This window comes from Arctopsyche grandis, chromosome 9 (assembly GCF_051622035.1).
Source record: "Arctopsyche grandis isolate Sample6627 chromosome 9, ASM5162203v2, whole genome shotgun sequence".
In the NCBI taxonomy this organism is placed as follows: Eukaryota; Metazoa; Arthropoda; class Insecta; order Trichoptera; family Hydropsychidae; genus Arctopsyche; species Arctopsyche grandis.
Window position 1 is genome coordinate 2,818,311 of NC_135363.1, and position 15,637 is coordinate 2,833,947.

The 15,637-nt window shown below is 35.3% G+C and overlaps 1 protein-coding gene across 1 annotated transcript; it reads left to right on the plus strand.

Moving 5' to 3' along the window:
* The first annotated feature begins 1,041 nt into the window (after positions 1-1,041).
* Positions 1,042-9,904, plus strand: LOC143916512 (uncharacterized). Its single transcript, XM_077437650.1, has 15 exons — positions 1,042-1,177; positions 1,549-1,666; positions 1,744-2,199; positions 2,273-3,889; positions 4,083-4,173; positions 4,247-4,692; positions 4,769-4,959; positions 5,038-5,454; positions 6,607-6,734; positions 6,804-6,969; positions 7,049-7,339; positions 7,450-7,652; positions 7,725-7,887; positions 7,959-8,067; positions 9,745-9,904. The coding sequence occupies exons 1-15, from the start codon at positions 1,145-1,147 to the stop codon at positions 9,804-9,806; spliced, it is 4,491 nt and encodes a 1,496-aa protein (XP_077293776.1). The 5' UTR covers positions 1,042-1,144; the 3' UTR covers positions 9,807-9,904.
* The last annotated feature ends 5,733 nt before the right edge of the window (positions 9,905-15,637 follow it).

A 15,637-nucleotide genomic window follows, 5' to 3' on the forward strand; every position in this document is an offset into this window, starting at 1 on the left:
TTGTCATACAATTTATGGGCATCTAATTCTACATTTACGGCTTTTGCAGAAACCAAAAAATCTTGATATCTTAAATTTTCGTTCTTGAGATTAATTACTGAAAAATTTTTAAATGTACTCCTTTCAAAAATTATAAAATTTTACCAAGTAATCAATATGTCTTTATGTACATATGTACGTATCTTCTTCGCATTAGGAACAAATTTTCGTACACGAGATAACGGTACGGTAAATAGATTATTGCGCAAGTTGCGATCGCGCGTACGACAATCGTTGCCACAAAAATCGGGAATACGGAATATCTAGTACTCGAGTTCTCATTAGTACGATATTTCATGTGGATAGTTTTCGATCGATTGAGTTTTTGGGTGCCATATGTTCTGTGATATTATGACGCCTCGCTATATAACGGTTCAGTGATTACTGGTCACAAATTACTCGTCACAGTCAAATATTGTGTATTCGCGATTTTCATGGCAAAAATTGTCTTTGTGACCACCCCAATGTGACGAATAGTCCAATTACCCTATATAACATGGTCGAGTTCGGTAACCTTCTTGCGAGTTGGGACCAACTCGCCCATGTTCAGAGTCGCTACCGCACTTCGTCTCTGGCTTCCATAATCAAAGCACGTGCATCAACATGCCAGTCGTCTCATTCGTTTATCCCCTTTAATATAATCACCGAACCAAAGCTAAAATATGTAGCTTTCTCTTGTATCTATTTGGAATATTAAGCTTCATGAATAAAAAATAACGCAGTTGCGTGCGTAAGAACAAGATGCAATATTGCGTGGGTAAGAGCAAGACAGGGCAGTATTCATTGCTACTCGGACAAAGTAAAGAATAGGCATTACAGAAAATCAATCGAAATTATATCGCACTCAAAAAGTTATTCCTATTATTATATTGCATTTTAAACAGCTTAAATGTTAATTATGTTGTGAAATAAATGTACATTTCAAAATTTGAAGCTTCAAATGTGAACACTTAGTGAAATATAAAAATTTGAATTTCGTATTATTGAGTGAAATGAAAGTTGGCTGCTTGATGTGTGGGTGGCCGGTGGTGTGTCGTGGTCAGGTGTCAAGTGTCAGGAGAAAAGTGTCATCCGCCCTGTCAAGTGTCGAAAACGTCGGCTAGACATGGAGCCGCTGCCCCCCGACCCGTCCACTGCTGTCAGTTGCTCCACTTCTTGTCATTGAATAACATTTGAATATCAATTAGACTGTCATTAGATCACATGACCCTAATGTTTTGACTGACGTATGCGTATACTAAACATTTAACTAACTGTGTCATACCTAGGAAATAGTTTCAAAAAGCTTAAATCTCAAAAGCTTTCAATAGAACTGTCATTATTATGAATTGAAATATTTTATCCGAAAAATGAACCTAAAACTTGACACATGTTTGATGCTTAATGATATTTGTTTGGAGGGGAGAGTTAATCGACACAACTTTTATTTTAAATCATTTTATTTAGAAGCAATAATCGAAACAAAATGTCTCAAAATGAATATATTTTTATTCAATCTTAATTTTTCAGCAAACTGATGAAAGTTCATCAAAGAAAAGTCCTTTTGATAATTTACCGAGAGAAGATCTAATTAAGAAATGTAAGGCTTTATTGCTGATTGCACAAAAGGCTAAACAAGCCAAAACAGGTATAAGGCGTTTATTTTTCCTTAACTGGAATTATTGAGTATTAATTTACTTTAAAATAATAATATTATCGTTTTAGAAGTTTCAAATGAGTGTGACGTTTTAAAGGAGCAATGTCAAAAATTAGAAACTCAAAAAGCTGCAGATAAAGAAAGTCTTCGGATGATGCAAGAGTTTATCGACACTCTCACTGAACAGAAACTTAATTATGCTACAGAGGTTGACTCGCTCAAAACTAATCTAGCAAAATGGAAATCTTCGAGTGAAAAAATACAACAGGAACTAGATAAGAAAAAATTAGAATACGAACAGCGACATGATAAACTTGCGAAAGAACTGAATGGAGCTAGATGTCAACTTTCAACAATTGATACTGAAAACACGTCGCTGAAAAGACAAAATAGTAGAATGCAAGATGAGAATGAAGGGTTGATTAAACAATTAGATGAACTTGAAAAACAAATAGAAAAATTGAATAAAATAGGCCTAGAACAACAACAGGCACTTTTGGCATTGGAAAAAAATTCCTCACAAGGTATAGTTTTATTAATTTGTAAATTTATATGCTTTTATATATTTGTTTTAATATTTTATTTTTCATGTTGTAGGTCAAAAACTTGAAAATGATAATGTGTCCGAAATCGATTCATTAACTGCAAGTATTGAATCATATAAATTAGATTTAGAAAATTCAAATAAAGAAAAGCTTGAAATACAAAATACAGTTGAATGTTTGAAAGCAGAATTAGAAAATAAAAATAGTCAAATTAATACAATGAACGATGACATGAGCAATGCAAGTTCATCTTTGTCTGAAGCGCAAAATAAACTCTCTGAAATGGAAAAGCAATACGAGACAGAAAAAGCGAAAAAAGAAAAGCTCAATGCTAGGCTTAAATATTGCAAAGAAAAATTAGCGAAATGCAACTCGAGTATAACCCAACTGAAGAATTCCAAATCAGTGCTTTTGAAAACAGTCAGCGACTATTCCGAAAGTGTTCCCAAATGGCAACAAGACATTTTGAACGCTTCGAAACTTCTAAGCGAACAACTACTGAAACTCGAGTCGGAAAATATTGAATTGAAAATCAAACTAGATTCAATGCAAAACGAAAAAAACGAGGACACCGTTAAAGAAGAAAGGGCTCAAGATTTGACTATGGAATATGATTCAGTTAATGCTAAATTGAATTCGATTACATCTGAATACAACGTACTTGAAAAGGAAAAGACTCTTTGTGCTAAAAATTTGGACTCTCTTAAGTCTGAAAACGATGTGTTGATCAACAATATAAAATCTTTGGAAAGTGAAAAACTCATTTTAATAAATGAAAAGAAAGCCGCCAGAGATACCATACAAAGAGTTGAAGTTGAAAAAACTGAATTGCAGAATGCTCATCAAGATTTGACCAATAACATTACGTCCCTCAAAAATGATATCAAACGGTTGAAAGACTGCGTAGATAGTTTAGAATGTGAAAAGGCAGATCTAGTGGACAGCTTAAAATCGAGGCAAGACAATAAAGTCGATCAAGCGATGGTGACGAAAATGAAAGAAGAGCTCGCTTCTCTCAGATCTGCTATAGTGTCCGTAGAAGAAGAGAACAAACTATTGTGCGAGTCTAACGAAATGCTCAAAGTCCAGTTTGACGGTACGTCTGACGAGCACGTGACTCCGGAGATGCGCAAGATCGTCGAACAAAACGACATGCTCCAAACGGACATTTCCAAGCTGCAGACTAGGATCGGTACATTCAAGAGTGAGAACTCGTCGTTGATATCCGAGGTAAAAGAGTCTCGTCAACGGCTCTCCGAGCTTGAGGCCTTGCTGAAAGATCACGAGAGCGTTAAAGGAAAGATATCGAATTATAAGAGCGAAAACGCCGAGCTTCTCAAAGAAATGAAAGAGATCAACCAAGTCATCAAAGAGAGGGGCGAAACTATAAGCAAGCAGTATATGGAAATATCCGAGTTGAATCGGAAGGTGCAACTTTTGGAAGAAGAGATGAAGAAGATTAAAGAAGCTAATGAGCAGAAGGACGATGAAATTAAGAAGATGACCAGTAAGGTTGATGATGATGAAAATGAGAAACGTAGTTGGATGACTGAAAAGGAGAATTTGTCTACGCACTGGCAGTCGTTGTTGAATGAAAGAGATCACATCATAATTTCTCTCCAAGAAGATATTGAAAAATTGAAACACAATCAGGGAAATGTTTCATACGGTATGTAATCTTGTCTAGATACTGATACTGTTTACTAATACTAGATACTGTTTACTAATGTAAATTGGTTTGTCAACTTGTTCTAATGCTATTTTTTAACTTAGAAATTCACATTCGAATATGATATTAAAGAATTTAAATACAATCAATTGATGTCGGATTGAAAGTCACATGAGTTTTTATCTTTTTATAGATGCCCGTAGTGACAACATGTCGGTATCTACACTATCTAGAGTCGAAGAATCATCTAGGATGAGAGATTTGGATGAGTCGTTTGAAGAAAGGTATTTCGAGTAACTTTTGTCTTAGCTTGATTCTGTAATGTGGCATTTTAATATGATTGTTTGCATTTTGAAGGTATTCCAAATTGAGAATGTTAGCAATTAAGTTGAAAAAACGCGTCGGTGAGCTGACACTGCAAAACAAAAGCCTAGAAGATGCGAATTCGAAATTGGAACAGGAGAAGTCTGATACGGATAGTAAATTGCAGAAGGTGGGAAGCACGGCTAAAAACGTGCACAGTATCCAATCGGAATACGATAAAATTGCCGATGAATTTGAGCGAAAGAAAGCCGAGTTCGACAACCAGGAAAAGGAATACATAAAAGCTAAGAACGAAGTGCAAAAGCTGACGAAGGATCTGGCAGCGGCGAATATATCGATGAATCATTTCAAAAGCGAGTTGGAGACTTCGAAAACGAACCTAGGCTCGACTGTGAAAGAGCTTCAGAGTCAAATAGCATCATTGAAAGCAACCGCCGGAGACGGTAAAGGCAAAGATACGGAGGTGGCTAAGATTCAAGGTTGTCTATTGTTCTATTGTAAGCGTATAATTTTGAGTATGATGAAATTGTTTCATAATTTGTATTGGCTTTTCAGATACTTTGACACTTAAAGAAGCCCAGTTGGCGTTGGAAATTAGTCAACATCAAATAACAAAAGAGGCTTTGGAAAAGGCAAAGAAAGAAGTGAAGAAGAAGAGTGTGCTCAGTTTAGAAATGGAAGATTATGAACGATCAATGAAAGATCTTACAAATAAAATGGAAGATGATAAGAAGAAAATTATACAGGTAAATTGTATTAAATTTTTGTTTTTATTATTATTATTAAAAATTACTATTTTTAATGCGATTTGTTTTATTGTTAAGATGGAGTCGACAATCGACATGCAGCAAGCCACTATCGTTTCGCTCAAAACCCAGATAAAGATGCTCGAAGATCAGTTGAACAGCGAGGAGAAAATCTCGAAAGAAATCAAAGACCTGTTGAACACTGCCACGGAAAATTTGAAAGACAAAGAAAGCGTGATAGTGTCAAAGAACGAGGCGATTTCTGAACTTGAGCGAAACTTGGAAGATTCCAAACAACACAATGAAGATTTGAATATTCAGTTGGCGTCCGCTTTGGGCGAACGGGAGAAGTCGGTACTGTCGGCGGGACAGGAAAAGTCCGAATTGGTGACCCGACTGAAGAAGAGCGAGTCGAAGTACAACGAGATCGACGAGAAGCTGCAATTAAAAATTGTCGAATTGGAAAGCATCAGAATTGAGTTTACCAATTATAAAGTGAGATTTAGTATTTAGTTTATATTACTATAACTAGTGTTGGGCCCGCTGATTTCAACGGGTGGCTTCGGAAACGAATTGATACACATATTAAAATAAAGTTATATATAAATATAATGTAAGGTAATTTATAGGCACGCGCGCGTATTAATAGTAAAATGTTGATTGCGCGCATTACACGCTCGCCGATCCAACCCGTTCACCCATTAGAAATGATACATGAATGTATGTGTGTGTGTCTTCGTGGATGTGTGTATGCTCCCGCGCATCTGACGCTGACGTCACCCGTTCCAATTCAGGTGCTCAATATCAGGAGCACATGTCAGACGCTCCACCCCCCCCCCCCACTTCCCCGCTACCCTGCGTCTCTTTGGCATGATTGGTCATCACTATCCCTATAGCGCAGAGCATCGTAACCTGTGCACCGCGGTAATATGTGTTCCCCGAATAGCACTTCGGCCTAATGCGTGCGAGTGAGATCGCGTGTGAGGGAGAAAACCGATGTTAGTTAGTGTTTTGTCCCTATGCATATACGGAATAACTAGCGACTGCCTATGAAGTACATATGTATGTACGTAGCTGACAAACTCTACGAGTCTCTGCCGCGAATATCCAGAGGTCGCGATGCTCTGCTATAGCGGATGCTTAAAATGCATGCATTGGTCAGAATGTATCGTCGTTGCTCTAATTGGCCAAACGTTTTAGACCACTTCACACTGATTGGTTGTGCGCCTTGTTCGCGTGTATTTATTTTATTAAATATCTCTAGGCACAATATTTTCTCCTGGCATTCTAAAATTTGTTTTTTTGAAATCTCCATACTGGTCGACGCATCTACCACATACCCACATACATACAATAATACATACATCGCGTCCGTTTTTATATTTATTTAATTTAATTTGTTATTTTAAAATAATAACAACAATAAAATGACCAGTGTGACCTGACAGGTTGCCCCAAAGCGTCACACCGGTCTTAATAATATAATAATACTGGTCTAAAGATTTTTAACTTAAAAATAGTATTAGTGAAAAGCTTATTTGCCCACAATGTTGCTTTTAATTTTGAAATCTAACTTCTATAGATAAACTTGTCTGTATGTGTAATTGACAAAATTTGTATTATATTTAAAAATGTTTTCTTTTATAGGTTAGGGCACAATCTGTTCTACGCCAAAATCAGACGAAAGATCTTAGCGTAGAGGAGAATCTCAAAGAAGAGATGGCTGCATTGAAAGCATCTCTGGATGCAACACGAGCAGAATCAGACAATTTCAAGTAAGTCTGATATACAATGATGCTTTCATATTATCAGTGTATGCTATAGTTTAATCTTTTAATGTTTAGATCGCAGTTGGAAACGATACAAGTGGAGAAAGTACGTTTAACAGCACGTTGCAGTGAATTACAGTCGGCCATTGCATCAGCTCAAACTGATCGAGAAAAGATGTCGGAACAATATTCAATACTTCTACAAAAGGAGACTCAAGAGCAGAAGAATATTAAACTTCAGGTAATAAAAAAAATAGGTCGTTTTTATCATATAAACTTTTTGCATCTGCAATGGTGTTTATATATTTTGTCAATTGCAGATGAGTACGTTGACGCAGTGCTACAAGAAACAAATCGCTGAACTTGAAGAGTCCTCGGCAGCCGAAGTGGCCAAGCTTAGAAAAGAATTAGACTTTTCCATAGCGAGCTTGGCGCGATCTGGTATTGCGATATCAAAGGAATCTACAATTCTTCACGTTAATAAGCCTTTGCAATTCATCGCTTTGAATAGTGCACAAAGTTCCACGGATAGTGGAAGTATTCCCTCTCAAGACCGACCAGAAGTTGTTGGAGAAGCTAATGTAATTCTTTTAGAGAGAGAAGAAGGAGAGGTATATTATGTTACATATTCAGACATATATGAGTAATTTTACTTATGTGGGTTGGATCTTTTTCGCATAAGTTTTTGTCGTGTGAAATTCTAATCAATTGATTTATTTAGGGCTCGGAAAGCACTCCATCGCCGTCTCCGACAACGTTGAGCAATTCAAATAGACGACTCACTAGGGGCCGTCGTGAGCCGATGCCATTGGATCAACTCCTCGAAAATGGAATACCGGAAGACGGTCCAGGGCCTTATTTTGACGGTGATGTTGAACAGCAGTATGCTAGTGCTTTGAAGCAGATTGAAACTCAAAATAAACGGTTTTTAATTTTGTAACTATGTTTTTCAATGTGCTGTTGTGTGGTTGTGCTAATTTTGATTGTTTTTTGTAGAGTGAATCACTTGACTGATTTGTTGGCTGAGGCTGAGAAAGAAGTTGCGAGAAGGGCTCAGCTTGGTGAAGCGTTGAAGGAGGAGGTTCGACGGTGTCAGAGAGCTTTAGATCGCGGTTTGCATCATCACAATCAGGAGTACCTCAAGAACGTTATAGTCAAGGTTAAATTTTGTTGAAATTTTTTTATGTTATTTTAACTCTTTGGATTTGCAATGGTTTTGTGCGTTTGCAGTTTTTGACCTTGGGAGCTGGTGACGAGCGAAGTAGACTAGTTCCCGTGTTGAATACGATCCTCACTCTCAGTCCCGAAGAGACGCATCAGCTTTCAGCGGTCGCTAAAGGTATTGCTTTATTAATAACAACGTTACACAAGATAAATTGGTGCTACTTATTACTTAGTATGCGGTCTACCTTCACATATCTACTTTAGAATGCGATCTACCGTCACGTTTTTACTTTAATATGCAGTCTCACTGTCTCAGTTCTCGCGAGTGACACTGAGACTGAATAATACCGACCCTAACAACCTAATCTTAAATGAATAGGACCAACCTTAACTTAACCTAACCTATCCTGACCCTTAAATAAATAGGTGTTGGCTGCTAAGTTATCTTTTTTTTTAAGTTTTATTTCATCAATATTTTCATAAAAGAAAACATATCTTAGCAGCCAACATCTATTTATTTAAGGGTCAGGGTAGGTTAGGTTAAGTTAAGGTTGGCCCTATTCATTTAAGATTTGGTCAAGAGATATGTAGCGTATGGTAGAGTATATATTTAGCACCACTGCGATCGATGGTTCGACTCACCAAACTGCTGGTTAGATTTGGGGGTTTTGTGACTCCAAATCTATCGTTTCTCTATCAGAGTTTGCCAATTTTATGTGATCATCGTTGAAACGAGTCCTGAAAATTGGTAATAGATCATTTCCTATTGTCACAAAAATCTGTGTGTATAATTTGTAGAAATTATGCACAGAAATCTGAAATCTATAGATGTCTCTTTAATTTCGTGTTTATTATGTGTATAAAAATTGTAATAATAATTGTACACAAAATCTAAAAATAATCCATAGATGTCTCTATGATTATTATTTCTGTACTTGATTAATTATTGTATTCGATGTTTATTGAACGTACTGTATACTTTGTCTGACCGTTCTCGTACACTCGTCGCATTGGAGCGATCTGTAATGACGAGTGTACATTGATTGTAATAAAATGAAATGTATCTGCTGACGATATTTTGATTTGACGACAAAATTATGGGGCGGCAGGAAAAAACAAAAATTGTAATAAACATTTCGTTGCTACGATACAAATAAAAAAACTTCATCTATTGTTACTACGTACATAGATAAAATAAAAAATAGTCGACCGTGATTCAAAGGTAGATCGCATGCTAAGGTAGACCGCATACTAAAGTAGCACTGATAAAGGTCATTGGGCGCAATCCGACCCGGTCGCGGACATAAATGAAAATGATATAAAATGAAAGAGTATAAATTCACTTATTTTTTATTTAGAATCCATGGGAGAACAAAGTTTGAACCAAAAATAAATTTATTCAAAAAATCGAATACTACTATTAAATGTAAGTTATCGTTCTGTTAAATAGCTACTAAAGCAGCCATACTCAGATTATTTTTTCTTCCTGGTTTGTTTTGGTTTCTTCTCCACGGGTAGCTACCCTTCGACGCTTACAAAACTTTAGTAAGTAAAGGGTTTTGGCGAGTTGATGTACGTCCCGCGTGATGTTGATGTACGTACCCGGCAGGTATACGTTCGCTCCCTCTCTCTCACACGCAGGTATAGGGTCGCGTCTCGCTCATTGCAATATTTTTTCGCTCGTTTTTCAATATTCCCACAACCCACAAGAAAGCGACCCTTACCGTGATAAACTAGAGACATTTATCTATATATCCTCACAATTTCATTTCTGTCCGCCGCGGGTTTTTCTTCCATACTATTTGCCCATTGACCTTTATGTGTATAATTTTATAATATTTATTTGTTTTAGGATTAGACCCGAATGCCAATAAAGGATGGGGAAGCTATTTACCATGGCCTGGAAATCGATAGTGACATTAGTTAAATGAAATGATGCCTGTGTAATTAATTATTTATCGCACATTTACTTACAATGTATTATTTAATGCATTTCTCACCGGTTTCAATAGTACACACAATTTAAAGAATGTTTCTGGTTTGTCACTGCCAGGTGGCGCCAGTCGTTGTGTAAGACTGATAGGTTATGTTTTCATGTAACCTAACAATGACGTTTGGCCATTTTGAATTGTCATATTCTTACTTATGTATATCACTATTGTAATCGGCGAGGAGGGGAAATGTACAGTTTTTGGACAGTGTATAGTTATTGGCCACTTTTGAATTGTACCGTGGGACATAAATCGCTGAGAACATATTGTGTCCTTGATGGTTGGTGCCCATGTTCATTATCTGTTATTTCAGTTATAGTTTTACTCAAAGTTCAAACGGCCAATAATTACACCCTGGCCAACAATTGTATCGTTTCATTTTGTAATTAGATTTTTTTTATAATTTTTTTATTATTATTTGTTTGTGCAGTTCAGTTTTATTCACGCGTTGTTTGTTCGTTATTCAATACGTAATTCCATTTGAGCTTTATGAATATTTATAAGGAAGATTATTGCAATTTCACAAGTTTTTTTTTTTTTTTTTTTTAATAAATGTCACAATCTATGTATGTATATATATCTTCATTTGATAATGTTTGTGTGTTAGAATAATAATTACGATGTATCTATCTCTGGTTGTCATACGCTAGTCATTATTTATTTACATGCAATATATTTTTATTCGGTTCAATAATTCATCAATAGAAATGGTATTATTTCATTGTGACATTTATGTGCAGATTGTTTAATTAATATTGTTATCGAGGTATTGAAAAACTGAAATGTGCGTTTTAGGACTTGGTGCACGTCTCTCATCCGTGTGATGCTGCTCTGTCGTGTATTGAATGTATGTAAAGGCGGTAAGTCAATTCACCGATCCGTCCTCGGCGATGGGTATTCCACGTTGCGACGGCATTTGTAAAACTGTGATATTAAAGTGAATATATTGTATGTTCATCGAATGGATTTGTGAAGTTGTGAAGGAAGTTATACATACATACATATGTGTATACATATGTAGTATTTTCAGTTTTTCTCGTTTCTTTTAAAATGGTTTTTTTTAAATGTATTTAAAAAGTATACAATTTATTGTTGATTAAATTTAAAAATTTACCATTAAAAAAATCTTGTATATTTTGGAATATTACTTCTGCGGATAGTATTATTTTGTGGAAGGTGTAATTTTTTAATGAGGGTGATAATGGATTCCTTTATTTCTAGCTGACGAATAGTGTTATAAGTCACATTTCTACTTAATAGGACATAAAGAGTCTATTTTATTATTATTATTATGTATGGATATTTGTAGTTTTTGTTATTTTGTGTATTATATTATATTATATATATGATAATGTATTTAAAAATTTTGTATGAAGAATAATTTTTGACAAGATTGATTTAAAAATCCAAGTTTAATTGAGCTTGCTTTTCAGTTTGATTATATTTGATTTATGAAATGAATAAAAAAGCTTTGCATGTTATAATATATGTATGTTTTTTTTATTTGATTCCTGCATTTGGAGAATGTTTGAAATGGCAGTGGGGTTTGTTAGTCGGCAAGCGTGTTGGAGTATCTTCAGTTGGGTTGCTTAAGCATCACTAGTGGTACTATTCAGGGCCGCGCCTAGGAGTTTGGCCGTCTGTGTGCAAACTTAAATCGGCCGCTCTTCAATTTTATCAGCATTTGTATAAACCATATTAATATAAAAAATGAAGTGCATGCAAAAGCCTTACCTTAACACATTCAGCCCGGCGCATGATTTCAAACATTTGCCCATGTGGCGGCACTGTCACGCGTATCGGCACCCAATTACGCATAACGGCGGCTCAAATCACTTTATATAATGAGTTGTCCCTAAATCTTTAGAATTTTATAGGAATTTTAGTGTTGGGGTGCTCAATGAAGTGGAACCGTAAAATTATAGTCTGCCATAGCACTATCCGCGTGGCCACCGTTGGTACACGCCAGGTTGAACGTGTTAATTAATCAGAAAAACAGACAGAAAACCAAAAAGTTTAGTTCTGAACAGAAACAGACGACAAGAGAGACTGAACGTTTTCAAGTACATTCATGAAAATATAGTGTTTTTACCACCAATCCCACATCTAGGACATTGTTATTTCGATGACCAACCAATATTCAACATCCTTGAATAAATACATCTGGCAGTCGCAAAGATAATAGAACATAAAAGACCTAGCTCTATGTGGATCGAAGTTATAGCTGCTATCTCGTTATTTCCCCGAATTATATTGCAGGTGTGTTAAAAGTTGTAACCTGCAACAGCAATCCACAAGTATACAACGAAATGCATTAAAAAAACACGATGTCTTGTTTCGAATTTTTTAACGAATATAATTTTTTCGATTCATTTCTTTCGGCCGCCTGTGTGCGTTGCACACATTTTTACATTTGGTAGATGCTATTTATAAGCTCAAAGCAATTGCTGTTATATAGTATCTATCAGCAATACGTCAGTGCAAATGTTTTAAACACTGAAAGACTGCAGTACAAAACCAAAATTGAAATGTGCGATTGCATAATTTTATTTTTCGTAGCAAAATTGGCTGTCTGCTTACTCGTCGAATTTTTTATGAGGGTGGATAGGTATGATAAGTAAAATTTCCACCTTCTCTTGGATAGTGGGGGAAGTGTTTTAACGAAAAAGCTACGACTGAACACATTATGAAGGATAATATGAAAAAGCGTTTAATATTTAAAAATAATACCAATGGTCTGAAAATCCGTTTGTGATTTGGAGCTTTTTTATGCTCCAAATCACAAAGGTATTACCTATTTTGTAAGTTAGAAAAGCTCTTTAGTGCTTTCCGATTTATCATGAAATTATAGTCATTCAGGCAACCATTTTGAAATTACTTTGAGGCGACTGACATGTTCTACGTAAAAAGACAACCACTTATACATATGTCTGTTGAATTTCATTCATAACTACACCTCTCGACTAAATAATTAAAATTATAATAATTTTAAATCAACAAGAAAAACAATTTTTATTCAAGAAAAACAAATTTTATTCAAAAAACAACTTTTATTCAAGAATAAAAGATTTCGAGAGCTTAAAAGACTTTGCTATCATTTTTATGTTCATCAACAAGTTGAGCCCTTTTTACATACCTCCTTTGCATTTCACATGGCTTTCGTGTTATTGTAACTTATTTCTAACCTCGATAAACAGCCGTCTGTAATTACTTTGTAGTTGCAAATTCAAGGACGGATCCAGGGAGGGGGGGGGGGGGGTGAAAGGAGCATCCCCCCACCCCCAACTATGGGAATAAAATTTTGACGAGCAGATAATTTCCCAGATCCCAGATTTACTTTCAAAGTTTTCTGGATCCTTCAGCTTCCGATTTTTTCCTGTGAGGATATCTGAAAGAGTTCTCATTGGCCTCAATGAAAACTCTTGAATGTTTTTTGATTTTTAAATGCTTTTTATTATTACTAAATTATGTTCACAATACATCTTATATCTATTTTAATAACTACTGATCAACTGATCATTTTCTATTTTACAATTTTAAATTAATTTTGTAAGTAATCATAGTATTATATTCATTGAAGTATAATGTATAGAAGCGCTCTCAGCTTCCAAAAATGTTGCCACAAAATCTCCGTCCAAACGGAGATGTCGGCTGTTTTACTCAGTTGTTTGTTGAGCTCTGTAGCAGTAGGATCTCTTTGAAATAGGCTCTACTAGTGAAATTGTGTGGTAGTATTAGTTCGACAAAGTCCGAACATCTGTAGTGCACGTGCGCCAGCCTCACTCATTGAAAAACAGGGCCGTACACCGTATTCTTTTTTAAAACTAATTATTACTTTATCTACATTGAAGTAGTATGCATAGAATTGCTCTCAGCCCCTAAAGGACCCGTCAAGGGACGATTACTTCCACGATTTTTTTTTCCCTCACTCTTTTGTCTCTCTTCTGACTTTCCGTCTCTCTCTTCGATGGCTCGCTTTTAAGCGATACTTTTGTTAGGAATGACTATTCTATACATTATACTTCAATGGTTATATTATGGGGGATGAACGAGTGAGACGACTGGCATGTTGAATGCACGTGTTTATTATATGACAGCTGAAGGCAGAGTGAGTAGCGCTCTCCGAACCCAGCCGAGTTGGTCCCCAATCGCAGGAAGGTAACCAAAATCGACCATGTCGTATAGTGAGCCGCCACATCACTCCCCCCCCAGCATCAGCGATACAAAAATTACAAAGAAACAAATTTTACAAAAGAAAAAAAAAATTGTTACACAAAGAGAAAGTGGGGAGAAAAAAAAGTTGTTGACGTGGGTCATCAGTTATGGGGGACAGTGGCGGACTGGCCATACAAGCGAACATGCCCGATGGCATGTGGGCCCCACTATCTGTTAGAAAATAGGGGCCCTCAGTAAAATTAAATAACTTTTTAACTATTTCACGTGTGTAAAAATTTATAGGATATTGCACTTTGGGACCTAAAGTTTGGGTATTTTAACAAAACGAATTTCTTACGATATACACAAACAATTAATACCTGCTTTAACAGCCCAAGGATCGGTTAACTTTTTTTTATTAGGCTCGAAATGTAAGTTTCAACATTTTCGTGGGCCCTTTTGCCGGGCCCATTTCCAACCTTAAGGTTATGTATATGTATATACCAATACCTATGTAACAACTACATACTGAAATAAAAATGGGAATAAACAAATTTCTGTGAATAATATAAACTGAATTGCTTAAAACAATTTTGATAGGACGATTCATCATCAACCAGCGATTTAAATTTACTTCATAATAACATTTAATTATACTTCGACGATATAGTAAGATTTAAATACACAATTTTAAACAGTTTCGGAATATAAAATCTATTCCTTATCTAGACACAACCATGTATACAGAAATATAGGATAGGGGCCCCCTCCCCAAAATCCCGATTTTAGATTAACATTAACTGAAAATATTATGCATTTTTTTCAGGGACGTAATAGGGGGGCGCTCGCCTCCCTAAATTAAGGAATAGTGTGAATTTAGAAAATATTATGAATTTAACGATTAATGATATACTATGGATCTATGAATGCTACTGTATGTTACTTTTGGGTATCTAATAAAATAATCGCTGCTATGTGCTTTGAAAAAAAAAAGATTTTATTATTTCGAAACAAGTATATTTTGGTTTTTAAGTAGTATGCCTTGGGTAAAATTCTTAGAAATTGTTCATCCTATGGAGCGAATCGTTAGAAAGGTCCCCTTTACTTTATTTTGTCTCAAAAACAATGTGTAACGTTTATTTTTCCGAAAGTTCGTATATTTTTTGATTTCAAGAAAGGTTTTAAATTAATATTTTACTGAATCGGTTAAATCACAAATGATTTTATTTCTCCTATTTTATTTTATTTGCAGACGTCCATTCTCTCACAAAACAACGAATGAGATGGATTTAAACTTCATGTGTAACGAATTCGGTTCAAAACAAGTTTTAGTTATTTAATATAAATAATAATAAGTCACACAGAGCCATACACATTTTTCTATATTATGTAAACGTGATCAGCGATCGATTATGAGTTCGAATTTTTGCATGATCTCAAAACTTTTTCTATTGTTATTACGTACATATGTATGTACATAGAAAAAAATTTTCACCTGCGGCGCTTTTTTCGCTTTTTAGATAATATTTTTTTATAATTATTTTTTCAAAAATAAGCTTATTTTTTTCATATTTTAAAACTCAATAAGGTGTATGCAAA

Excerpts from the sequence above, each read along its gene's own strand:
- LOC143916512 (XM_077437650.1), top strand. The coding sequence starts at position 1,145 with ATGGAGCCGCTGCCCCCCGACCCGTCCACTGCT. Across the intron at positions 4,693-4,768 it reads GGAGGTGGCTAAGATTCAAG|ATACTTTGACACTTAAAGAA; the intron begins GTTGTCTATTGT and ends TTGGCTTTTCAG. Across the intron at positions 4,960-5,037 it reads ATAAGAAGAAAATTATACAG|ATGGAGTCGACAATCGACAT; the intron begins GTAAATTGTATT and ends TTTATTGTTAAG.